We start from the raw sequence: 26,432 nt of genomic DNA, 5'->3' as shown, positions 1-26,432 counted from the left end.
GAAAGTCCGGGGGTGGAGACTGGCAATATGTGTTTTTAACAAGCCCTTGAGGTAATCAGGATCCATGTTGAAGTTTGGGAGACACTGCTCCAGATCAACAATTCTTAATCCTAGCTGTACATTAGAATCACCCACGAAGATTTTAAATATGCCTGAACCCAACTCCCAGAGATTCTGAAACTGATCTGGTGTGCGGTTGGCATCATTTTTAAAAAGCTCTCTAGATAATTTTAAAGTGTGGCCAAGGCTGAGAATCATAGTTCCATGTAGTCACTACCAATCCTTTAGGGTTGTAAAGAGACTCTACACCTATTTGCTATCCTTATTTCAGATCATCTAGAAACATCCAAACCAAAATACAACCAATGAAGATAATCTGTAAATTTACCAATTGTGATAAATTTTGGAAGGTACATAAAATATAAAAGGTTAATGTTATAATGATGAAACATATAACACAACAAAAATGGAGTACAGAAAAAGAAATATGGAAATCAATTGTTGTTTGTGTTGTCTATTCTGGAAAGAGTATGCTCTGATTCTACATTATTGGTTTGGTTCCTTAGGCATATTTATCTCTTGTGTAGAAGAAATGTAATGCTTTTTCGCTATCAGTGGTAGATAAGACCATCTGTTTTTGTTATTACTATTGCTATAAACACCAAAAGGATAAAGACAAAATTTTATATGGAACATAATTACATTTTTATTATTACACACACACACACACAAACATTATGACCAAACAGTGAAACAACAATATTAAAAGAAGGGGGAAAAAAAGGAGAAATCAAGAAAAATAGCCTTTTAGAATTTCATGAGCTGATCCCCCCCCTCCCCCGCCTTCTCTTGATAGATGAACTCCTCTGGTTAGAGGACCAGGAAGGTTTCCTCTCCCCGAGATTCTAAAACATTGTTTGGCCCAAGCTCACTTGTAATACTGTGATAAGCAGCATAAAATCAAGAATTGACATAAAAAAAAAGAGAGAGAGAAGCTCACTTCAGGGGCACAAATATCTGTTTCCTTATTAAGAGGAAAATCGACAAAACTCATTTTTTTTTTTTTTTTTTTTTTTTTGTGGTACGTGGGCCTCTCACTGCTCTGGCCTCTCCCCTTGTGGAGCACAGGCTCCGGACGCGCAGGCTCAGCGGCCATGGCTCACGGGCCCAGCTGCTCCGTGGCATGTGGGATCTTCCTGGACCGGGGCACAAACCCATGTCCCCTGCATCGGCAGGTGGACTCTCAATCACTGCGCCACCAGGGAAGCCTGACACAACTCATTTTTAACCTTGTTCTCTGGCCCAGTTCAGTAGCACCAAGGGCTACCACTCACTGATCAAACCCTAGATGGTCTTGCCATGTGGGAAGTTGAGGTTGCTATTGTCTGCACCTATTTTGAGATCCTCAGTATGAAAAGGAGCAATTCAGAGAAGAAGAAGCACAAGCAAAGCTAGGAAAGACCACCAACCCCTTTTGGTTTGGGGCTCTCCTTAGGAAGGTGCCCTTTCCACTACCAGGAAGAGAGAAGGCAGTAACACCTTTATTTGCAGCTTAGCGAAATGCCCCCAGTTACTTTGCCTGGGTTTCTAGTAACAACCCATAGAGTTTCTATTTGTGTAATTAAAGGGAAAACCCATTCCTTGTTTCTTATTCACTTGCACTTCAGTCATCAAAATATTGATTTTTTAGAGTTATTTGAAGTTTAAAAACCAAACAGAAACTTACAGAATATTCTTATTAAAGCTTAGATGAAGTCTGCCCCTCCATCTCCCAGCTCTGCCAGAAGAACAGGGATAAGGATTTGGGTCAGAGTAAAGAGATAAACTTAAATAAGAAGGAAGTAATCATTATGTTGTACACCTGACACAAACATAATGTTGTAGGTCAATTATACCTCAATTTTAAAAGTTTTTCTTTTAATGAATAAAAAATAAGAAGGAGGTTGTCAAACCATTGAGTTCAAAGCAAAATCCTAAATTGTAAAATATTGTTAAATATGTCTGGTGACAGTTGGAATCACCTGGCATCTCTCTGGCAAATTAATTGTTAAACAAGGAGATTGGAGAAATGGAGCTATGGAGAAAAACAGTAGAGTAAAATAGGGTGATTCATTCTCAGTGAGTAGATCAGGTTACAGGAATTAGACCAGTGACATGGCTGAGAAAACTAAATGATGAACTTCAATAGCAGAAACGTTCACAAAATATCAGACTTGAGGTATGTGCAGGTGTGACCACAGAGGCTCCTCCAGACATGGGTCTCCTGTCTTCAGGGAAGCATCCTTAAGTATTCTGGTTAAGTGGAATAAAGAAATACTGGGAGGGACTTCTCTGGAGGAGTTGAATCCTTCCAAAATCAGGCTGAACTCTAGAGCCATTCGTATTTCCCAGGAAAATTGAGCCAATTCTCCACTGGATCTTTTTTTTTTTTTTTTTTTTTTGTGGTACATGGACCTCTCACTGTTGTGGCCTCTCCTGTTGCGGAGCACAGGCTCCGGACGCGCAGGGTCAGCGGCCATGGCTCACGGGCCCAGCCGCTCCACGGCATGTGGAATCTTCCCAGGCCGGGGCACGAACCCGTGTCCCCTGCATCGGCAGGCGGACTCTCAACCACTGCGCCACCAGGGAAGCCCTCCACTGGACCATTTTGAAATAGGATGAAAAAGCATTTGACCATCAGGAGAAAAAAAAAAAAAAAAAGAAAGAAAACAACATAGCAAGTGTTACAAACTCAAAATGCCTTTGGGGTCACTCAGGTAACACGAATATGAGCAGGCAGAGGGTGGGGAGTAGTGGGGTTTGTGGCGAGCCAGAGGACGTACACCCCATCTGAAAACATTCGGGTTCAATGTTTTTGTAAAAAAACATAACAAAAACTCTGTGTCTGGCCAAAGAAAACATACCTGCGTGCTGACTGCAAGAGGAAGACTCCTATTTCTGACTTCTGCTAGGGAGAAAGGGTCTAGACTGCAGGTCTGTAAGAGCTAGACATCCTTTTTTGAAAATGAAAAGTGTCTCACAGTCTCCACCTCCATGTCTCCTCAAGTTCAAGAAACACTGCTGCTCCTGGGGCTCTCCCTTTCCTTTTTTTCCCACACCCTAACCTCCTTGCCCCCAGGTAAAGCTCCAGTTGTGTATTTTCTTGAAACCTAGGCTGGGCAGCAGATTCCAAAGGAGCTGGAAGCGCCCAGAGCCTCCTTACTGGGCCTGGCGGATAAACTGTAACTACAAACTCTACCGTGAAATCCAGGGCAACTCAGCTTCTCTTTCCATACAATGCTAGCATTAACGTTAAAGGTCATATTTTTAAAAATCATAGCTGCTTCTTCAAGCGGAAGTCCAGGGAACTTCAAACTGAAAAAAACTTCAAACTGAAAAAAAAATATTTTTTTAATGTTTGAAAACCATTGATTTAGTCCAATTCTCTCATTTTACAATGATGGTAATTAAGGGAAGATACCCAAGATACCCAAGTTTTAACTTCTTGTCCACAGTGTTCCTTCCCCCCATGAATGTTCTCAACATGTTCCAGTGTCAGGACCACAGAAAGAGCTTCCTGAGAAGCTAAACTTTCAGAAGGTCTTAAGGTAAATCAGAGAGAAACATGTCAGCGTCTGCTCTAAGAGGATGGGTGGAAGGGAGACAGCTGGTACAGAGAGCTGCAACTAGACCCGTTTCCCCAGTGAACAGGTAACTGGGCACCCAGGACAGCTGCGGAGGGAGGGCTTGAGCTTATCTCTGTCTACTCTCTCTCCTTCTGTGAAATCACCTTGCAGGGTCCCCTGCAAGGCTGCCCCTGAATTTAATCAGCTGTCACCTGTAGGAAAAAAAAGAATGCCCGACAGAGGGTCCATATCAGGTGATCATTTCCAGCTCTGGAATCTTCTCTGGAGTGTCCACAAATACAGGACACCCATCCCAAACCTCTAATGACCTCACCTTTGTGGTCGCCGGGCTCACTGTAGTCTTGAACCTGGGCAGTTCCCCTGGTGCTCCCTGCAACAGTGGCGTGTAGATCACAGCTTTGGTCTGAAGGGCTCCCTGTGGAATGAAACAAAACAGAATCTTCTCTAGGTTATGCCCTACACCTAGACGAATTACCAAAGTGGGAGATACAGTGTGGCTAGGGAAACCCACACTTTTCTTATGGTTTGAGGCTCTGAGGTGATGAATCTCACCCATGGGTTTAGTGTTATTTTGAAGATTTAATACAGTGTGGTTGTGAAAGGGCACAACTATAGGCAACAGGAGAATTAGTAGCTGTCTTGGCTGGACTCCCTACTAGTTTGGTGACATTGGGTAGGTTGGGTAACCTTTCTGTCTCACTGATTGCGTTAGTGAAATAGGGAGCTGGGAGACAAATAGAGTCATGCGTGTACTAGGCCAGGGCTCCTGGTTTGACAACTGGATGGCTTTCCTGTTGCCTTTCAGTTTCCGCCTGAGAGTAAAAAGAGAGACAGGTCTCCTACTTCCCTCCAAATGTCTGCTCTAGGGCAGGCCTCTTCTGTCATGCAGTCCTGTCCACTGACCTTTGTGGGTCAACGGTCAATTACTCTGCCATGGAAAAAACAGGCTACACGCAATTCTTAGTCGAGGAATGTCACCACTGCAGCTTTTCATCATCCAGTTTAGCTTACTTCGCATTGATGAACGCCTAAATACTTCTCTACCAAGACAGCTGATGGCTTGGGTGTAAAGGTGCTAAAGGGATGTTCCCGGCTGTCCCATGTCTTCTTCCATGCTCCACGACCCTCAAGGTCACAATGGGTTGAAGATGTCCCCACATCTCAGACCACCTCAAGTATCTGGAGAGACCAGGTCCTTTCCAACTGGATCCCTTGGCTTTAGAAGAAACCATCCTGCCACCGGGGCCTCCTCTCCACAGAGGAGACCGTCTTCGGCCTCTTCCCTTAGGCATCAACCCTAACTCTGTCCCGTCTCCCTTCTCCCTGGCCTGTGATCTAGACCCTGTTTTCTCTCTCGTCTGCACCTCCTCCTAACTCTGGCTGTTTCCAGTTCTGCCGACAGTGCTTCTAGATATACCATATTAGAATATTTGGGATCTCTGACCTTTCTCCTTCTTTATTTCCTCAGATGTGGTTTTTTTCATGCCATCTCTCTCCTTCTTTCTGGATGGCTCTCCTGCTTCAAGCATTGCTCTCCCACCCAGCCATCTCTCTCCATTCCTTTATGGAGGCCCAGTAAACATTCCCGTGTTAACTAATGCCGGCTAACTCAGACTATACTTAAGGAGGCACACGCAGTCCCTGCCCTCATGGAGCTTGCATTCTGACACAGAGAGTGAGAATAAAAAGAGGTATCTATCGGGAACCTCAGAATGTGTGACCTTACTTGGAAATAGGGTCTGTGCAGATGTAATTAGTTTAAAACGAGGCCCTGCTGGATTACGGTGGGTCTTAAATCCAGCAATTAGTATCCTTATAAGAAGGCCATGTGAAGACACAGAAAGACACAGGGAGAATGCATGTGACAACAGAAGCTGAGAGTGAAGTGATGGGTCTAACAAGCCAAGGGATGCCAAGGATTGCTAGGACCCAGAAGGAGCTAGGAGAGGGGTATGGAAAGGATTCTCCCTCAGAGCCTCCAGTGGAAACCAACCTCAGTGACACCTTGATTCTGGGTTTCTAGTCTCCTGAACTGTGAGAGAATCAATATCCGTTGTTTTAAACTACAAAGTTTGTGGTAATTTGTAGCCCTAGGAAACTACAATAATATGAGAAGGGGGAGCTGATGGATGTTAAAGGTTTAACTAGAAGAAAGAGGAGAAAAAGATCAAGTATGTGTATTCAGCTTGAATTGGCTGGCAAGGTGGGGATGGGGTGGTGGGAGAAAAACTAGGAACAGGAGCTAGGGAAATGGCAATTGTTTGTATTTAACAAACACAAATGTATGAATTATGATGTTCCATCCAGTGTCCTAAGCCCTTTATAAAAATTAACTCATTTAATCCTCATAGGAACTGTAAAAGGCAGAGACCACTATTATTCCCATTTTACAGCTGAGGAAACTGAGGCACAGGGAGGTTAAATGATTTTCCCAGGAAAGTCACACACAGCTGGAGAATGGCAGACACAGGGTTCAAACCTAAGCAGTTTTGCCCTAAAGTCTGAATTCCTAAATATTACAGGGTAGAGCACATTTATTTAAACATTTAAAAATGATTAACCTCCACTGTCCTATTTTTTAATTTACAAATGGAAATAAAATTCAGACTATTTCATTCACATGCCTGGGCCTTTAAGGGTCCCACAGATTAGCCGCTGCAGAAGGAGGCCCTGGCCTGGTGTTTGATGACCCACCCAGAGGACAGACCCAGGCATTATTTCCAGCAGGGACACTGGGTAGGTTTCCTGGTTGGTGATCTAGGCTGGGTAAGCTTTCCTGCCTTCACCATGGACCTGGCAAAGGTGCCCACTGTACCTGGCAGAGAGGGCGCATAAAGATGAGGCACAGAAGCCCAGCCTTCCCCTCCTCACCACTGCGGGCCAATGGCGCGAGGACCCTGTGGTTTCTGGCTGGAGTGACGGCTGGCCAGCAGCCATCTTATCAGAACTTAAAGAGGCCAACTTGTTGGAGGTCCAACAGGCAAATGCCACCAAAAGCAGCACAAAGTCGAATTCTTAAAGAATAGAATCTCATTGACACATTTCTCCCCCCTACAGCTGCATCAGAAGCCCTGGCCTCCATCTCCACCACACAAAACAAGTCTAGTAATTTTAGGCCTATGAGAGCATTTTCCACTTTGATTCTTCACTACTTAATTCCAGTTATTATTCCAGTCAAACTTTGACAGAGTTCAAAGAAAGTCTTGTCTGGGAACTGCTTTCTCTAACTTGGAGGCTAAGGAGGGAGGCTTCCCCTCACCCTAGAGGTCAGTTTCCTTCCTATCCTGGAGCATCACTGAGGAATTTCTCTTCCATTCCAGCTTCTAGGGACTGCCGCTCTCTTCTCTCCCGACTCCCAGCAGCCTCAGGTTGGATTCATTTCTTATAATTTATGCCCTGCTTGTTTCCAAAAAGGACTTGGGGGGGAGCGTCATAGATCATTTGCTCCTTGTGGCCGTGTTAGTTGGCTCTAGCTTAGTACTCCTGTCAAGGCTGTGGTAGGCGTGTTGGTCCTGGTTCCATCTGAGACTGTGTCCCCTTGTTAAAAAGTGTGTATTTTTAGAGCAGTTTTAGGTTCACAGCAAAATTGAGGGGAAGGTACAGAGATCTCCTCTAACCCTCTGCCCCCATACATACACAGTCTCCCCATCATCAACATCCCCCATCAAGTGTACCTTTGTTACGATCGATGAACCTACATTGACACATCATAATTTCCCATAATTACCCAAATTGCATAGTTTACATTACAGCTTGCTCCTGGTGCTGTACATTCTATGAGTTTGGACAAAAGTATAATGACATGTATCCACCATTATGGTACCATACAGAGTATTTCCACTGCCCTAAAAATCCTCTGTGTTCTGCCTATTCATCCCTTCCCACAGCTCCTCACCCCCTGACAACTACTGGTCTTTTTACTGTCTCCATAGTTTTGCCTTTTCCAGAATGTCATACGGTTGGGATCATACAGTATGTATCATTTTCAGGTTGGCTTCTTTCACTTAGTAATATGCATTTAAGATTACTTCATGTCTTTTGTGGCTTGATAGCTCACTTTTTTTCAGTGCTGAAAACGATCCCGTTGTATGGATGTGCCACAGTTTATCCATCCGCCTACAGGAGGACATCTTGGTCACTTCCAAGTTTTGGCACTTAAGAGTAAAGCTGCCTGCATCTGTGCAGGTTTTTGTGTGGACACAAGTTTTCAACTCCTTTGGGGAAATACCAAGAAGAACGATTACTGGATCATACAGTAAGAGCATGTTTAGTTTTATAAGAAACCGCCACACTCTCTTCCAAAGTGGCTGCACCATTTTGCATTCCCACCAGCAATGAATGAGAGCTCCTATTGCTCCACATTCTCACCAGCATTTGGTGCTGTCGGTGTTCCAGATTTTGGCTATTCTAACAGGTAAATAGTGGTATCTCACCAGTGTTTTAATTTGTATTTCCCTGATGATGTATGATGTGGAGCATCAGACTGTCTTCCTCTCTTTTTAAGGGGAAAAAAAAGGCAAAACTTTTGTTTTTGTGACCACCCCCAAAGCATCCAGCAGAGTGTTCTTTATAGACAGGATGTTCAGAATGTTTGGGGGGAAGGACAGCAGATCAGGAGTCAGGAGTCTGAATTGCGGGAGGTTTCTTAGCCACAATCTGTAAAATGGGATAAAATCCCTAACCTACCTCTCAGGGTTACTATGATAATTACAGGAATAAGGTTAGTGGAAGTCCTTTGCATGAATGTATGAATTGTAAATTGCCATGCAAAAAGTATAAGATGTTATAAAAATAAGCATTTCTATTGGTTAATCAAGAAGGAAACAACTCTTACCTCTAGGATCATTCTGGCTTCTTAGAAAACGAAGTTATTTACTTTCCTCTAAATTTTTCTTAAAAAGACAAATTTCTGAAAGTTTATAGTAGCTTTATTGATAATCACAGGAACTGGAAACAAGTGTCCTTTAGCTGGTAAATGGACACAACCGTGGTACATCCACAGACCAGAATTCAGCTCAGCAATGAAAAAGAACAAACTACTGATAAATGTAACAACACTGATGACTCTCAAAAGCATTATGATAAGTGAAAGAAGCCAGACGCAAATATCTACATACTCTATGACTCCATTTATATGACATTTTGGAAAATGTAAAATTACAGGGACAGGAAAACCATTAGTGGTCACCAGTAGCTGGGGGTGGGGAAGGGATGGACGACAGAAGGGGCATGAGAGAACTTTTGGAAACGTTCCTTTTCTTGATTGTGGAGGGGGTTACCTGACTATATGTGTTCATCCAATTTTATCAAACTGAGTTTTACTCTGTATAAATTATACCTCAATAAATCTGACTTGCAAAAAGTTACCAGAATTTAAAAAAAATAGAAGGATAAGTCCTCCTTATCCTCAAACTGGATTGTTCTTGGACAGCAGGATGCAATTGCTTCTAACCCACTAGGAGGAGAGTCTGGTGAGGAAAGCCTTGCTGTTGACGAGGGACCCTTCACAATCGTTTGCATCACTGACCATAGCTGGTTTTGACACTAAGCACTTGGCTCAAAGTCTATGAAATTAGCAGGCTCTGGTCGCTTGTACATCTCACTCGTCACAACTTTATTGATGAGAATGGCTACCAGCTGTCACCTCTGCCTCTGCCTCTGTGCTGGGTGATTCAGACTTCATGGCCACAGCAAATCAAGCCGTGATCCTGCAATGGCTCTTCACGTTGGGGTTTGAACTCTTGGCCAAATGGCTGTCGCTCAGTTGTTATGTTGCCAATCACCCGTCACTGTGGGTTAAATGTGACAGGCTCACCAACATCTTCCAACTCTTCAGACATCTGAAAGGCGACTTGCTTTCCACACCAGCAGAGCAGCAAATCTGAGTGATATTTAACTCCTGGATTTTAGAATTTCTGACTTCTGGAAGGAGGTGAGGAGGAGACTTGTTATTGTACAGAACAAGTTGCAGAAGGCCCTCAAACCCCTGAGTGGGAAAAATGATGTCAGGAGCACACCACCTAAGTCGGAACAATTCTGAGGTCACTGAAAAATGTATCCACACAAATGAACCAAGCTCTCAGCGTGATGGAGAATAGCTCTTGATAAAAACAAAACCACCTGAAATCTTTCACATGCTATTGTTGTATTTTAATTTTTCCCTGTCAGATAAGCAAGACATAAGTTAAGATTTGGAAAATTCTCTCTTTTATAAAGGCTTTATTGTAACTGTATTTGAGATTTGACAGGTACCATTTTTCTTCTCCAAAAGTGAGAGAAATAGTTTCATCTTTTTGAAGTTATAACACTATTATTCTAATCATAGAAGAGTATTTCACAGACAATTTTTTCCCCCTCAAGTTAAGTTCATACTTAGGAAGGGGGAACAGAGAGGAAACTAACACTTACTGAATATCTGCCATGTGCCGGGTCCCATGCAGGATGCTTTGGGTATATTATCTGCTATCATCTTCACAACAGTCCAGAGAATTAGACCTTAACAAGCCTCACTTTATAGCTAAGGAAACTAAAGCTCAGAAGTTAAGCAATTTCTCCCAAACCATATGACAAATGGTGGTATAGCCAGGATTTGAAGTCAGCAGTTCTGACTGCAAAGTCCACATGCTTAGGATGGTATATAAAACTCTCCCCAAAGTTTTGACTGGTACTCTATGTCCATGTGCCATATCCAAGATGGAAACCATCTAGTAGAGCATGTTCTACTAGAAAGAGCATTGGGTAAAGACTCAGAAGAGGGCTCTGATACCAGTCATTATGCTCACGTAACACATAAGGGGAGACAACTTATGTAGACTCTCTGTGCTTCTGTTTCATCTATTTAGGGGGAAACAAAATCTGCCTTTGTACACACAGGAGTCTTTTGAGGAAAAAAGCCTGATAATTCTTGCCATAGCACAGTTAATTTTTCCCCTGAATGTTTCTTTACTGTAACTTGGATAGAGCCCAATAACTAATAAGGGTTAGAAAACGTGATATCACATTTTATGATTCTCTTTTTTGTTTTTGTTTTTTGCGGTACGCGGGCCTCTCACTGTTGTGGCCTCTCCTGTTGCGGAGCACAGGCTCCGGACGCACAAGCTCAGCGGCCATGGCTCACGGGCCCAGCCGCTCCGTGGCATGTGGGATCTTCCCAGACCGGGGCACGAACTCGTGTCCCCTGCATTGGCAGGCGGACTCTCAACCACTGCGTCACCAGGGAAGCCCCACATTTTATGATTCTATGTGAAAAAACATTAAAAGACATAAAGGCAACTCGAGTGTGGTTTTGACACCATTATTAATCAATTATTACTGATCATAAAGTTGTTGCTTCACTCAATGTTGAAGTGGTAAGGATACCATTTTGGGCACTGCCTCTTTGCAGCCAGGTTCTAGAGCTCTACATGAGGTCCATAAAGGAGGAAGCGATTCCAAACTGAAGAGGTTCTATCCATGGGCTTGCTCTGAAATTTAATCTTGAGTCCTGGGGTGCCAACTGCTGCACCAAAGTTTCATCTTGAGCATTTCCATGCCATGTCGGTAGGATATCAGGCAAGTGGACATCAAACCCACTTTGGCTTTGCAGCTTCTTCTCTGTGCATTAGGTGAATAGTACCCTGCCCTCTGGGTGTTTAATTCTAACATAGGCAATACTTTGATTCCACAGCAAAGGACATGCCTTTGCATCACAAGTTATTTCATGGCAAGAATTCTACTGCTTGTGCCCCTTGAGGTTTGGCAGAGCCCATTTCTCGACAGAAACCTTGAAGCTACGGCCAGGCCTCCCCTCCGCTATAAACCACTTTCTTGAAGCCATGCTTCCGGGGCTCTCTCTATGTCCTGACCCTGCTCACAGACAAGGCACATTTTCCCCAAGTAAATCACAATGCTTGTCCCCCCAAACATTTCCCCCTCCAAAACGTTATGCCTGTGGTTGTCAGAAACCAGCCACAGACCTTTATCTACAGAGAGTTAGAGAAAGCCAGACAGTGCAAGTGGACTCAGCAGGACCCTTGTGTAAGCCTGAAGGGCACCCTGCCTTTGGTTAAGCAGAGCTTTAGAAGACAGTGGAGCTAGTGTGAGTTGACAGTTCACCTCAGGCTCAGATGCTCCAGTTAATTCTTTCCCCTAGATGCTGCTTTACATTGTGTGGAAATGGCCTAAAACACCAGAAAAGGACAGGCAGCTGGCTCCTGCCAAGAAGAGTTCACAATCTGTCTTCTCTCACATTTTGAGGGGTTATATTTTTTTGTGCAAAATGACCAGGAATCCTTCTAAGAGATAGAAATGGAGTGAGTAAAGAAACATTGGAATAGAGGTAGAATGACAAATACAGATGCATAAAGGAGTGACAAAGGGCGGCTTGCTTTCCTTCTGTCTGTTCAAAGTGGACCTATTCTCTCGATGGTACATTCGCTTGACTTTCCTCTACTGTTTGGCTTGTGATCAACAACCTGCTTATGCACAGATTCGACAGACTGAAAAATATCTACCTAATTATTTTCACCTTCAAGAAGCATGGGCCATTTTCAGTGTATATCCTCAGCTATATTTTATAATGATTTTGACTCTTTGGAGTTTTACAGAACTCCCTTCCATTGAATGTTGACATAATATAGAGGACCTGATTATACAAACAGCATCCATTTGAGGGAGAGAATGTTTTTTAGCCCTCTGTATTGAAGATGGAAAATTTGAGGCCCCAAATGAAATCCTATTGCTCATCTTGGTAGTAGCTCCAACATAAAACAGGTACTTAAACAGTTGAATAAGTGAATGAAAGAAAGAAATTTCCGAATTTACAATATAGTTGTCCTGTGCACCTAGGGATATTTGTGGAAATCTCGTTCTAGGAAATTATTGTAACCACCTAGTCATTGCCAACCCACCAGCAATGCTAAAGGAACCAGCCTTTCAAAGTTAGAAAAGACCAGGAGGAGGCCTTACCCTGAGAGAGTGAAAAGTTCAGGCAGTTTTGAACACTAAAAACTTGGTTCCGACGTGATGTAGGGGTCGGGTTTCTAAAAGAAGTTAACCTGGAGGAGGGGCAGAGGCTGTCTGGATTCTCTGCTTGCTTTTCTCTCTGGAAGCTGCATTTAAAGCAACTCCCATTGGCTGGAGTCACATGATGCGTGGCCCAGAGGTTCCAGCTGCAGCTGGTTTAAAATGCCTGCTCACAGGCTCAAGGAAGAGGCCCCCTCAGCCTCCGCAAGGTTGAGGTTGCCGCCCCAGAAAGCACTCCCCCCAAAGGGCATCAGAGGGGGAAACGGCCATAGATTTCAGTGCTGTTATCTCCCGGAGGACCGAGGAGGGGGGTAAGTAGGAAGCTGGCCAGAGGACAGAGAGAAAGAGAAAATGACCATTTCCACAGCGCTGAAGCAATGAGATGAAAAAGTGCTATCAACCAGTGGGTTCTTCCTGCTCCAGGGGTGGCTGCGGGGGACAGACGGGAAGGGAGGCTGGAAAAGCCAGATCCTCCTGGAAACACTCTTTGCAGTTCCTTCCCAGCCTCTAGGGCTCCACTGTCACCTACTTGAGGCTTTTCCCCTGTGACATGGGGAGCCCAGCACTTTGCTCTCGCTTAAAAAAAGATTTTGAATTAGAGGGGCAATTTTTTAAAATTGTGCTTTCAAAAACTTAAAAGACTGAGACACTGTAGATATTTTTTAAGACTCCCTGCAGGTTGTTTGTTTTGATAGTATTTACTGAGGAAGGTATGCAATTTTAGTTGACAAAATCTAGTTATATCCACTTTCTGAAACTTAAGAATTCATTTAAAAAAATAATAGATTAGTTAGATGACTAATAAGGACCTACTGTATAGCACAGAGAACTCTACTCAATACTGTCGAATGACCTATATGGGAAAAGAATCTTAAAAAGAGTGGATATATGTATATGTATAACCGATTCACTTTGCTGTACACCCAAAACTAACACAACATTGTAAATCAACTGTACTCCAATAAAAAAAAAAAAAAAAAAACACTAGAAACTCGGAAAAAAAAAAAACCAGATTAGTGATGGGATGACATACAACTAATAGTTTTTACTTAGAATACCCCATGTATCTGAACACTAATAGGTGCTCGATTATTTTTCTGATTAAAAAAGTACATTTTTAAAATTCTTTGGTGTTTAAAGGAGTGTGTTTTCCTATGGTAAGAGCCTATTATCAGCATTAATCAATAATAAAAACACAATGAAGCATGCCACTTCTCACCAAGGTGACATTCAAAGTGGTTTCCCTCCCCGCCAAAAAAAGAAACTGATAAAGGATACTTTTGCCCAGATCCCCAGCTAGCTCTCTCCCTGCGACCCCACATCTCACAAAGGCCCTTTATTGCCGGCATAATGTTCTGCGCACAGGAAACATGTGCGCATGTGCCAGGCGTGTTTTCCCGTTTGTTTTCTCTTCCAGCATTGCTCCCTGGCTGGTGAACAGTTTCGGGCCCACAGAGATCTTAAGACCACCAGCTCATGTATTTGAAAGGCATCTGTTTATTTTGAAAATGCAAATGTGGCCTACCTCAAAGACTCACAGGCAAGAAAAGACCCATGGAGCAAAGGGAGAGGTTTCCAATCTGGAGCCCTGTCCCTCCCTGTATCACACCCAGATCACTAGCTGTCAGAACCACTTAACAAGCTCCAGGAATCTGAGAGAAGGGCCCACAATTCAAATGAGAAGGCTCATCTCTCCCAAGACTAGCCAGGCAGATCATTCCTCACCTGCTTTAAAGTACTGATGAGGTCACTTCCAAAAGGACCCTGGGCCTTTGAGATGGCGGCACCTAGGCCGAGGACTGCCTGGAGGAGGGCCCGTAATGGGGACACCGGCCTCCTAACAACAGCAGCCCGGTCCTGGGGACGGATTCCTGGAGAAAGCCCGGGAAGGTTAATACCTCGACTTTGATCTCTGTCAAGGCATACCAGCAAGAATTAATTTACATTTCAGATGAAAAAGGTTGACAGCATGAAAAGGCATCTTGTTTCTGGTATGTGAATGTGCCGTAATAGATCGGGAATTCTGAAAGGAAGTTCTGAGGAAGCTAAAGGGATAAGCCGCGCGGCTGCTTTTATTGGGAAGGAGATGAAAGGAAAACAAATTTCAATATGTGCTGCTCTGTAGCAACATGTAGGCCAAATGCTTCCTAAATTTCAAGGGCTGTTCTTTTAAAACTATATAACATAGCTCAGCAACATGATTAAAAAAAAAAAAAGACTATCAGCCAGAACTTGAAATATAAACAAACACATAGCACAGAATCTAAATTTCAAATGAAATGATTTGTTGAAAAAATAATAAATTACAGAATAACCTTAGAAAATATCCAGAAACGGTTGCGTTATGATAACATCCCTAAGCCACTTCTGCAGGCTTCAAAAGTAAGAGCACCCCTATGTTTGGGGCTTGTTCTACTTGAAATGTCTTAGTGTCACGAAGAAGAGCTTGGAATGAGAGGATTATGCTTTGGGAAGTGCACACCCTGAAACAGAGACTTTGGGATGAGTTGCTTTGCTTTTTAGATCAACACATTGCCTTTGACTCTAAAGATAAGGAAAACATTCTCAAGTAAAAGTAAACTGCCCATAAAATTGCAAATGTTGTTACCCTATCTAAGTATCTTTACCACTAACACCGAACCAGCACCTCAGTTCCTGTCCATGGTGTTGGCTGAAGGGCAAAATGACGCTGCCTGCTTTTGCTCTGGCTGCCACACTCTCCTGCCAAGAGGGCAAGGTGGCGTGAGTACCACCCTCAATGACTACATGCCTGCCTAAGCCCCTGCGGACTCAGAAGCTCCCGATGCCACTTGATAAGCAGGAGCGATGGCTGCCAGGCTAAGAAGGGGGGTGCCTGCAAGGCTAAAAGAAAAAAAGAAACAACAAGAGGAAGCTCCTTAAAGAAACGTGGTCTCTGTGGTCCCATGAAACAAAAGTACCCTCCCATGGTACCTATCCCATAGGTGCTGCACTGAAGAGATGAAATCCTGACTGTCCTGATGTGATGAGGCTGCCTACTTGTCTGTTTTTATGCAGTGTTCACTTGGTAATAACAGAGTGCAAACAGGGAGCCCTCTAAAGATGATTTTCAGAGAGAGAAAATTTGATTTATGATCCCACATACTTTATTTATGATCAGTGGCTCAACAATACATAAGCTCAAAGTTTTTATTTGAAAATGTATGTTGGGCTTTGGGCCAAACGGCAAGATCAGTCCAGCATCCTCTCTTAATGGCGGGGGCAGGGGTGGGGAGTACTGTGTGTGTGTGTTGGGCAGTGGGGAGGTAGAGAAAAAAACGCACTTTGAGTTGTCTTTCTTAAGCTGCAACTAGAATTGCATCCTTCTTCCTGATGCTTTGAAGTTGTAGAGCTTAGAATTCCTAGGGGATGGTGTTAAAAGTTACACATTTGGATTTAAATGACACCCCTTCCTCCCAGATATTTTGGTTTTGAATGAAGTTGTCAGGTCTGTACCGGGCCAGAGAGTTCTGAGGAGTGTCCCTGGAGCCAGGCTCTGGGCAGGGACCTCCTCGAAAAGGTTGCAGCTGTTTTATTTAAACGTTTGCTTCATGCGTGGCAGTATCTGAAACCCTCTCCCTCTCCCTGCTGCTCAGTCCACTGGACTGGCCACTTCTCTCTCATTCTGTCTCCAATTTCTTGTGCTCTAGGAGCTCCTGGTGTGCTCTGTGGCCTGTTTCTTCCAGGGCCTCAATTAGGCACATGCAGCTCCAAATGACAGAGGGAGCCGGGCCTCGCAGCCACCGTGGGTACTGCCATTTGCAGAAGAGCAGAATGACCTGGGAGCCAGGCACCAGAGCTCGAGGTGCTCAGGCAGCCACAAGCTGAGCCACAGTGCCCTCACCCTGTAGGGCCCAAAGGACTGCCTTAGCCACATACAGGTCTGGGTGTGGGAAACTCAGTTAGCCAGGAAAGTCCCTGAGCTGTTCCTATCTCTGTGATACCAATTCTCTGTGATACCAGAGAACTCCAAGGTTGGAAGACGTCCTTTAGACCTTTTTAGCCAATGCTCCTGCTCACAGACGAGGGACGGGTGACTTCAAGAGGGAAAGGGATTTGTTCAGTTGGCAGTATGCAAAGTGGAATCTATCCAAACTGCCTGTGAACGAATTCTGGCTCTGTCACTGACTAGCTGTATGATCATGGACAAGTTACTTCACTTCTCTGTGCCTCATTTTCCTTCTCTTGTATTCCATAAAATTTGGAATACAAGGGTACCTACTTGGAGCATCCTTAGCCAAGTATGGCATGCAGCCAATTCTCACATGGTGGGGGTGTGCATCAGAACAAGCACTAGAACCCTCCCTCACTAGAACTCTTGACTCCTATGCCAGTGCTCCTGAATTATTAACATTTCAGCTTTTTGAAACTCATATGAACTTAATCACAGAATATTTCCAAGTGGACACTATGAAAATGATGTTTTAATTACCTGCTTGAATATGAACAGCAGACTCACTCCTTCTGTTGCTTATTTTCTTAAATTTCCTCCGAGCATCATATCCTCTCCAGGCTAAAAATATAAAACCATGTGCTAGGAATGACATTAATTTAAGAATGTGCCAGAGAATTGATATAAGCTGTTTTCCCTCCAATCTATTACCCCTCTCCTCCTCCCTCCTACTTTCTCACTGAACAAAATAAGCAGAGCTACGTGAGTGATGGTGGGGAAGAGGGGCCTCTCTGTACTCTCAGCTTGGCCTCCGAGATGCTTCTTGATAAGGAGTTATTTTGGTTCAGGCAGTGAGTTTCCAGAGCCCTCTGGATTCCACTTATGAATCACTTGCGACCCCTGTCTAGGTGAGGTGGGTCCCTGTCATTCCAATCCATGGAGGAAGCTCTGTCTTCAGGACTTGGGGGCTGGGAGAGGACTGAAGTAGCCCAACCCACTCCATATTTTTTATTGGGAGGAAGGAATAAACATGAAAGTTGAAGGAGAGAAAAATAAATAATAATGATTAGTAGCATCACAGTTACATTTGGTGAGGGTGGACTATGTGCAGAACTGTGCTCAGGGAGGGAATGCATGTGATAGGAAGGGAAAAGGCATGGGAAGTGGATGCAGAAAAGAAGAGAAAGGAAAAGGGAACCTGGAGGCAGGGGGCGGGGTGTTAAGTCCTTCAGACAGAGAACCAGGGCACTGAGCTGCCAGCAGGAGCATGACCGGCTCTCCTTTTCGTTCCCGCCCTGAGCACCACAGCTCTCCAGTCTGAGTGAGGTCATGAAGTCCGGAGTGGACATTATGATGCTGGGTTATGAAAACACAAAGGAATTCATCTACTGTGTTCAAGACCTGGGGCTTTCACAACCACTCGAGATAGCACAGGAACTCAAATGCTGTTTGTAGCACAAATGACACACGTGTATGTAAAGAGGCACTGACTGGGCTGGGCGTATGACAGAGCCTAGTGATTTGTTCCCTTGGTTTACAAGCTCTGTCTGGGGTAGAAAAGCCTCCTGGACGTGGCAGTAGCAATTCTGATGTTGAAAACCTGGTAATGGACCTGAAGTGTATATTATGTGGTGCATCTGGGAGCTGAGGCACACGTCTGTGTGATGTGGGTTTTACATCCATCCACTGCTATCCCCTCTATCTTGCCTCAGGTAGGGACGGCTTGTTTGCTTACCTGGAGGTTAGGGACCATGATGGTCTTGCTCACAGCTATATCCCCAGGACCTAGCACAAGGTTTGGCCTGCAGTAGATACTCGCTAAATCTTTGCTGAAGCCAGGAAGAAAGGAAAGAAGAAGGAAGGAACGGAGGGAGGAGAAGGAAGCAATAGGAGAGTGGCCTCAAGTACTTAATGAAATGCCAAGATTCAGGACCGTTTACCTGACTGGATGGCAACGGCCCCCTTCTCTCTCTTCTCTCTGACTCTTTTGTATCTCCTGGCTCCAAGCCACCCCTTGACATGGGCCTGCAGCACAGCCACTCTGCCTATGACTTCCCGCAGTAGCAAATTTAACTGCTCAATATGGTAATACTTGAGGAAAACCTGAAATGAGACATCAGTTTTAGCATTCCGTGTGGGCTCCCAAACAGAAACTCACTCTGCTCCAACATATTCTTAACGTAAATATTAAAAGCATCATCTAAATAAAGTTTACAGTGACTTGATTTATGCTCACATTACTGACTTCTTGGAAGCAAATACAATTCCCCTTCTAAGGTCCAGCCTATGTGGGACTACTGATATAAACAGACGATGAAGTTAACAGGGGTTTAGGAGATCCTAAATGTTCTCCAGGCCAGCCTCAGTTTTGCCATGAGTTCCATTCTCTCAGCTTGATCTCTTTCTCCACAGCTCTGGTGGAGGTGCTAACCAACAAAACTGACCCACGGCCAACAGAGGTTCAGAGGGATTGGGGCCTGGATGACCCACAGTGATCTAATTATTTCTGCTGAGGTGGAGCAGTGTCGCCATCCACGCTCAGGCGAAGGCTGGCTTTGTAGGGCAATTCAGAGCGGACCATAAAAACCTGGGAGCCTGCAGGGACATGATGTTCCCCTGAATGAAAAGCTAGACATGATGAGACTACTAATCAGAGTGGGCAGGAAATATCACGAGTCTAAAAAAAATGGACAAAACTATAAAAGATACTCATTGTCATTCGTATAATTTGTGTATTTGCCTGCGGTGCTGGAATAAGCAGCATTGAAGAAGGGACATTTGAAAATGAGCTCAAAGATCTCATTCTAGAAATGCTAAATGGTTCTCACTACATGCAGAACAGGAGGCAAACTCTCCTCCTCTGGTCCCTGAGGTCCTGGGACTCCTGACCCAAGACCGACAAAAATCACTATTAGCTTGGGGTCTTGTCTGCTAAGCTACACAATTTACAGAGCTATTCAAATCACTGATAAGAGACAAAGGTTCACAGAAGAGCAACTCGAGTGACAATCTAAACAACAAAGAAAGAACTACCTTTGTTTTTCCCAGCAGCCAGTGATCTAATCTGGACTTTTCCAAGATAGCGACACAGCTCTCTTTGCTGGCAAGAGGTGTTTGATGTGCTCTGAATGCCAAATAATAATACCTACAAAATGAAAGAGTGAAATAAAGCATTTTTAGTCACCATTTGATTCAGTATAGTAGAATTACTCTGGGCCCATTGACATATCTTTTTTTTAAATATCAAATATTTCTTGAGCATCAATAATAGTGTACTAGGTAGTGGAATATATACAATTCATGCTTATTGGCTCTTACCTACTTTCATATTTTCTGCTATGTGTATTTTCCTTTTAATATTGCTTTGTAATTCATATTCAGTACATACCTGGCATCTTTTGCACGCAAAATCAAAGTATCTAATCCTTTAAAAAACTGAAATTTAGACAGCTCTCCTAGTAAAAGTCATCATTTTAAATGTTAGTATTACTATTATAAAAATAATTTGTCATCTCATTGTATAAAATTTGACTCTGCTTTGAAAATCCCATCTGAAGCAATATGTAGATAGCAAAAATGATCATAGCCTAATACGACTAATTTTGTCTGTTAAGCTACATGTCTCTCTCAAGGTAAAAAGTTGGCATGTTTTCTTGAGACAATCACCAAAACCACATTTGTCTTCCTAAATTACTCATTTTAATGAACTTCCATACTTCCAGATGAAAGAGTTTCTGGGTAGATTCAAAGAACACCACCAAAAGGGTTTTTCTCTCCTTTTCTTTCTTCTTTCTTCTCCATATATGTGTGTGTGTGTGTGTGTGTGTGTGTGTGTGTATGTATATATATATGTGTGTGTGTGTGTATATATGTCCATATATATGTCTATGTCTATATATATGCATATATATGTATATAATATTGAATATATTATCCTTTAGAAAACTTTACCTTAGTTTTTCTTTTAAAAACTTTTAAGGATCTTTCCTCTGCTCTTTGCTGCCATCTATAATTAAATTCAACTGCTTGGAAGTTTAAAAATAAACTTAATTTCCTTGTCAGAGGATTTTCCTGTCATTCCTCAGAAAGGGTGATCTGTTATTTTAGAATTGCTTTAAAATATAGAGTTGTTTTTACTTTTTAAGAAAATCACCAAAACATAAAATATGTCCTTTCCTCCTGCCAAATATTCCCACGTCTTTCTGTTTATGGAAAAATAAACATACCCGATTAACACTTGAGCCATTTAAATTTATCTTAGGGCTACAAGATTGTTTCACAAGTTAGGACTGAATGCTGAACTTGCTGAAAACATTTGCATTCAGAGATCCTGGGAATGATTCCAAGGCTCTGGGTCTCTGTTTCCACCTTTGAGGAGGAGGAGCAGTGCTCTCTCAGAAGCCCTGAATGGTGGCCAGGACCACACTAGGTCATTTGGCCAAGCCCAGGAACCTGCTCACAGCAGTTGTCTTCTGGAGCTAAGCCGGAGGAGGGACAGCCAGGAGTTAGGCTTAGGTCTGAGCAGTTCGTGGCATCAGCACAATTCTTCAGCCTAGTTTCTTCAGTCTAGTTTCTCCAGGACTGTAGTTTCAGTCATGGCTTCTTGGATTTGGATTTGACCAAAGCAAAAAGATTGTGTCCTAGAGTGCATGGGGTTGGTGGGAATAGATGGCAAATCTATAGGGGTGAATGTCTTGGGAAAGCTGAAGTATAGATAGCTTAAGATGTAAAAGTCAGTGGTAACACCAGGACTTCCTACTCTCTTTCCTTTAGGCCTGGCCATTCAGAACATGGGCTCCCCCTTGGCTTTAATCAGCCAGGCCTGCTCAGGATGACTGCTCAACACTACTGGTGATGAAGTATTTAGAGAGAATCTAATGAATGACCAGCACTGTGCAAGATATAAGAAGATTGCAAGATATGTTCTAGCTCTCCATTCAAGGATTTATACTTGTTTTTTGAGCAACCATGGATGCTTCTTAGCAATTTCTAATTTCTAAATAAGCAGAATGTATCTTGAACTAACATAAATACTAGAAATTAACTTTGATTTTTGACTCTTCAACCCAAATCTTTTAATTTATTATGATGATAACATTCATAGTTCAGAAAGAGATGGATAATAGTTATTGCAAAGATGTGAAGGTTTCAAAAAATATTGACGAAACATGTAAGTGATATGCTTACAGGAATCAGGTCAGAGAAATACACTGTGTTTCCTCCACAGAGTAATTCTGTATTCTAGCAGATACCATGGCGGGGTGTGTGGCGGGGGGAGGAATTTGGCTGAGCTTCTGTGTGCTTCAGTATAAGGGCAAAATTGAACAGCACCAAGATAAAAGATCTGCCAGCAAGGGGACATCTTTTGGAGAAGATCCATTCCACCCCCTTCTTGAAGCAGCTTGATGAGTTAAACAAGCAGGAGATATGCAACAGCAAAGTAATACATGTAAAGATTTCTCTTGAGGGTCTGGGCACTTGAGAGCACTGTAAAGACCAGTTCTACTCTGAGCTGTCTCTGGTGGGTAGAATTCATCTCTCAGATTGGAGTTTGAGTCTTGAGTTAAGAATGAGAAAGTCTCTGTTTCTAACCGTAGGTAAGTCACTTAACTCTCTGTACTTGAATTCTCGTAGGTGGCAATGGGAACCAAATAAGTGGTTCTTAACTCTTTTTTTTTGGTGTGGGGGGCAAGACTCTATGAAAACCTGGTAAAAGCTATACACATTCTTTCTTAGGAAGATGCTCTTGACACAACACATTGCATACAATGCCAAGGGGTCCACATAGCTCCTGTTGGCCCTCCAAGGACCTAAGAGCTCTTCTCTCTTTCAGAACTCTATGGCAAGTGTTAAATTTCCCAAGGCCTCATCTTTTTTTAAAAATTATTTTTTAAAAATTATTATTATTATTTTTTTGGCCATGCTGTGTGGCTTGTGGGATCTTAGTTCCCCAACCAGGGACTGAACCCAGGGCCACTGCAGTGAAAGCACAGAGTCCTAACCACTGGACTGCCAGGGAATTCCCACATTATTGTTTATTAATAAAACACATTTCTGTTCTTGATCTGGTGGCAGATGTGGGTAGTGTGTTCATTTTGTAATCATTCATTGACTGGGTAAGGCCTCATCTTATTAAATCACATAAGCTATTAAAATAGTAAATATCTAGTTGAAAAATATCTCTATTCAAAATGTTATTTAATTTTCTGCCTAAAATGTCTTGTTGTATGGAATTCAGACTTTTCAAGGAAGAGTTTTAAAATACAACAGGCAAAGCAGTTTTTAAAGTGCTAGTAAAAGCAACAGGCAACTGGAGACACATCCTTCTTCATTTAAATGCTAGAATCATAAACTGGAAGGATCTGTACGATCCTAGGATATACTACTTTTCTACTGCTACATAACAAACTTAATGGCCTAAAAAGTAGACATTTATCATCTCATAGTTTGTGAGGGTCAGGAATTTAGGAGCAGCTTATCTGGCAATTCTGGCTCAGGGTCTTTCATGAGATTACAGTCAAGATGTCAGCCAAGGGTGCAGTCATCTAAAGGCTTGACTAAGGCTGGAGGATCTATTTTCAAGATGGTGCAGCCACAAGGCTAAGGGTAGAAAGCCTTAGTTCCTTACTGGCTATTGTCAGGATGCCTCTCAGTTCCTTGGCACATGGGCCTCTCCAGAGGACTGTTTGAGTATCTTCATAACATAGAACATGGCTTCCACCAGAACAAGGGATCCCAGAGAGAGAGCAAGAAGGAATTTGCAATGCCATTTATGACCGAGGCTTAGAAGTGATACATCATCACTTCTTCCATATTCTTCTATTCATTAGAAGCAAGTCACTAAGTCCAGATTGCATATAATGAGAGAGAATTTAAGTTCTACCTCTTAAAGGGAGGAGTATCAAGTGATTTGTGGACATATCTTTAAACCACCACAAAGAATCTCTCTAGATCATCAAGTCATACCAAAAAATGCACAATATAAAGATAAAATTAGTTAAAAGTAAAAGAAGAAGATATACCATGCTAACACCAGTCAAATTAAAACTGGACTGGCTATATTAATATCAAACAAAGTAGATTTCAGAGCAAAAATATATTACCAGGGATAAAGAAGTTTATTTCATAGTGATAAAGAGGTCAATTCATCAGAAGAACCTAAAAATTTGAAGCATTTTTGCACTTAAAAACAAAGCTTGAAAATACATGAACCTAAAAGTGTTAATACTGCAAAGAGAAATAAACAAATACACAATTATAGTCAGAGAATTCAATACCCTCTTCCAATAATTGATAGAACAAGTAGGCAAAAAAAAAAAATCATCAAGGATATAGAAGGTATGAACAACCAACTTAACCTAATGGACATTTATAGAAAATTCCAGCCAAAAATAATAGAATACATATTCTTTTCAATTACATATGAAACACTTACCACAATAGGCCATATTCTGGGCCATAAAACATGACTTAATAAATTAAAAATATTCAAGTCATGCAAGGTATGTTCTCTGACCAGAGTGGAATTAGATTAGAAATTAACAAGAAGGTATCTGGAAAATTCCCAAATATTTATGAACAGACTTCTAAATAACCCACATAACAAAGAAGAAATCAAAAGAGAAATTAAATTTGATCCAATGAAAATGAAAAAACCTGTCAAAATTTGTGGGAGACTGCTAACTAACGTAGTACTTAGAAATGTATACCAAGAAACACCTATAATAGAAAAAAAGAATGGTCTCAAATACATGATCTCAACCTCCACAATAAATTAGGGAAAAAAGAGCAAATTAAACCCAAAGTAAGCAGAAGAAAGGAAATAATAAAGATCATAGTGGGCTTCCCTGGCGACACAGTGGTTGAGAGTCCGCCTGCCGATGCAGGGGACACGAGTTCGTGCCCTGGTCCGGAAAGATCCCACATGCCGCGGAGCGGCTGGACCCGTGAGCCATGGCCGCTGAGCCTGCACGTCCGGAGCCTGTGCTCCGCAACGGGAGAGGCCACAACAGTGAGAGGCCTGTGTACTGCTTAAAAAAAAAAAAAAAAAAAAAAGATCATAGTGAAAAATCATTGAAATAGAAAAGACACGATGAATGAAATTAAAAGCTGTTCTTTGAGAAGGTTAATAAAACTGATAAGCCTCTAGCCATACAGATCAGGAAAAGGAAAGGAAAGGAAAGGAAAGGGAAGGGAAGAAAAGAAAACAAAGGTATGAGATTAGTGATATTCTATAGATTCTATGGATATTAAAAGTATAAGGGAGTATTACAAACAACTTTATGCCATATTAACAAGCTAGAAGAGAAAAAGCATATTACTTTTTTTTTTTTTTTTTTTTTTGCAGTACGTGGGCCTCTCACTGCTGTGGCCTCTCCCGTTGCAGAGCACAGGCCCCGTATGCGCAGGCCCAGTGGCCACGGCCCACAGGCCCAGCCGCTCCACGGCATGTGGGATCCTCCCGGACCGGGGCACGAACCCGCACCCCCTGCATCGGCAGGCAGACTCCCAACCACTGCGCCACCAGGGAAGCCCAAAGCATATTATCTTAATAAATGAGGAAAAGGATTTGATAAAATCCAATATCCAACACTATTTTTTTAAAAAACAAAAATTTTCAATAGGCTCATACTAAAAGGGGATTTCCTCAACCGGAAAAAATAAACTATCTATGACGAACCTACAGCTAACACCATATTCAATGGTGGAAGACTGAATGCTATCCCCCTATGCTATCCCCCCCGAAGCTTAGGAACGAGTCATGTAGGCATACTATCACCACTTCTATTCAACATTGAAGAGGTTCTAGCCAGTGCAAACAAGAGAAAGAAATAAAAAGCATCTATATAAGAATGGAATAAGTAGAATTGTCTTAATTTGAAGACGACACAATTGTCTACGTAGAAAAGCCAATGAAATCTACAAAACAAAAAATACCCCTACCAGAACTAATAAGTGAATTTAGTAATATTGTAGGTTAAAGATCAATATACAAAAATTATTGTATTTCTATATACTAGTAACAAACAATTGAAATTGAAAAAACAATATCATTTATAACATTTAAAAATGTGAAATACATAGGGATAAATCTGACAATACACAAGACCTGTGCACTGAAAATTGTAAGACATTGGTTAAGAAAGATGAAAGAAGACCTAAATAGATGGAGAGAGATACTACGTTTCTGGGTCAGAAGAATTAATATTGTTAATATTTGAGTAAAGCAGGTTACCCTCCATAATGTAGTGAGCCTCAACCAAGCAGTTGAAGGCCTTAAGAGAAAAGTCTATGGTCCCTGAAAAGAAAGGAATATTATCACCACACTGTCTTTGGACACAAGACTACAACATCAACTCCTGCTGGAATTTCCAGTCTCACAGCCTTCCCTGCAGATTTCTGACTTGCCAGCCTCCACAATCACATGAGCCAACTCCTTAAAATAAATCAATTTCTCTGAGAGCGAAAGAGAGAGAGAGATCTACATCTATACCTATATCTGTATATATAAACACACACACACACACACACACACATCCTATTGGTCCATTTCTCTGGAGAACCCTAATACATTTCCAGTTCCCCTTTGCTGTTATTTAAGCACAGAGTAAAGACAGAGCCAACCCTGGTGATAAACTTCTTACAATGTCACAAATGGTAGAGGCAAGTCTTGTGCAAAACCATGAGTTGGTAGAAGGTTGTTTTTTAATAATTTCCTTTCCTCTCTCACACTTCTCCCTTTGTCACTGAACTTCCCAAGTTTCCCACAGATGTTGGGTTTGTGTACTGTACACTGGGGGTCCAGGACATCCAAATCCAGCTGTTCTTCCTCATGTTTTCACAAACAGATCTTCCCTGTCCTGTGTCAAAACTCTCTGTGCCTGGGCATTGTT

General features: G+C 42.4%; 1 protein-coding gene across 1 annotated transcript in view; it reads right to left on the bottom strand.

Moving 5' to 3' along the window:
- The window catches only part of MYO3B (myosin IIIB), a 381,433-nt gene that overhangs the window by 100,743 nt on the left and 254,258 nt on the right, over window positions 1–26,432 (bottom strand). Inside the window, exons 25-28 of the mRNA XM_060106164.1 lie at window positions 19,573–19,684; window positions 18,480–18,642; window positions 17,080–17,160; window positions 3,940–4,041 (exon numbers count right to left, since the gene is read on the bottom strand). Coding sequence (XP_059962147.1) covers window positions 3,940–4,041; window positions 17,080–17,160; window positions 18,480–18,642; window positions 19,573–19,684 — 458 coding nt within the window. The remainder of the gene's footprint in view (window positions 1–3,939; window positions 4,042–17,079; window positions 17,161–18,479; window positions 18,643–19,572; window positions 19,685–26,432) is intronic.

This window comes from Mesoplodon densirostris, chromosome 8 (genome assembly GCF_025265405.1).
Source record: "Mesoplodon densirostris isolate mMesDen1 chromosome 8, mMesDen1 primary haplotype, whole genome shotgun sequence".
NCBI classification, from domain to species: domain Eukaryota; kingdom Metazoa; phylum Chordata; class Mammalia; order Artiodactyla; family Ziphiidae; genus Mesoplodon; species Mesoplodon densirostris.
This window is presented reverse-complemented; position numbering and strand designations above follow the sequence as displayed.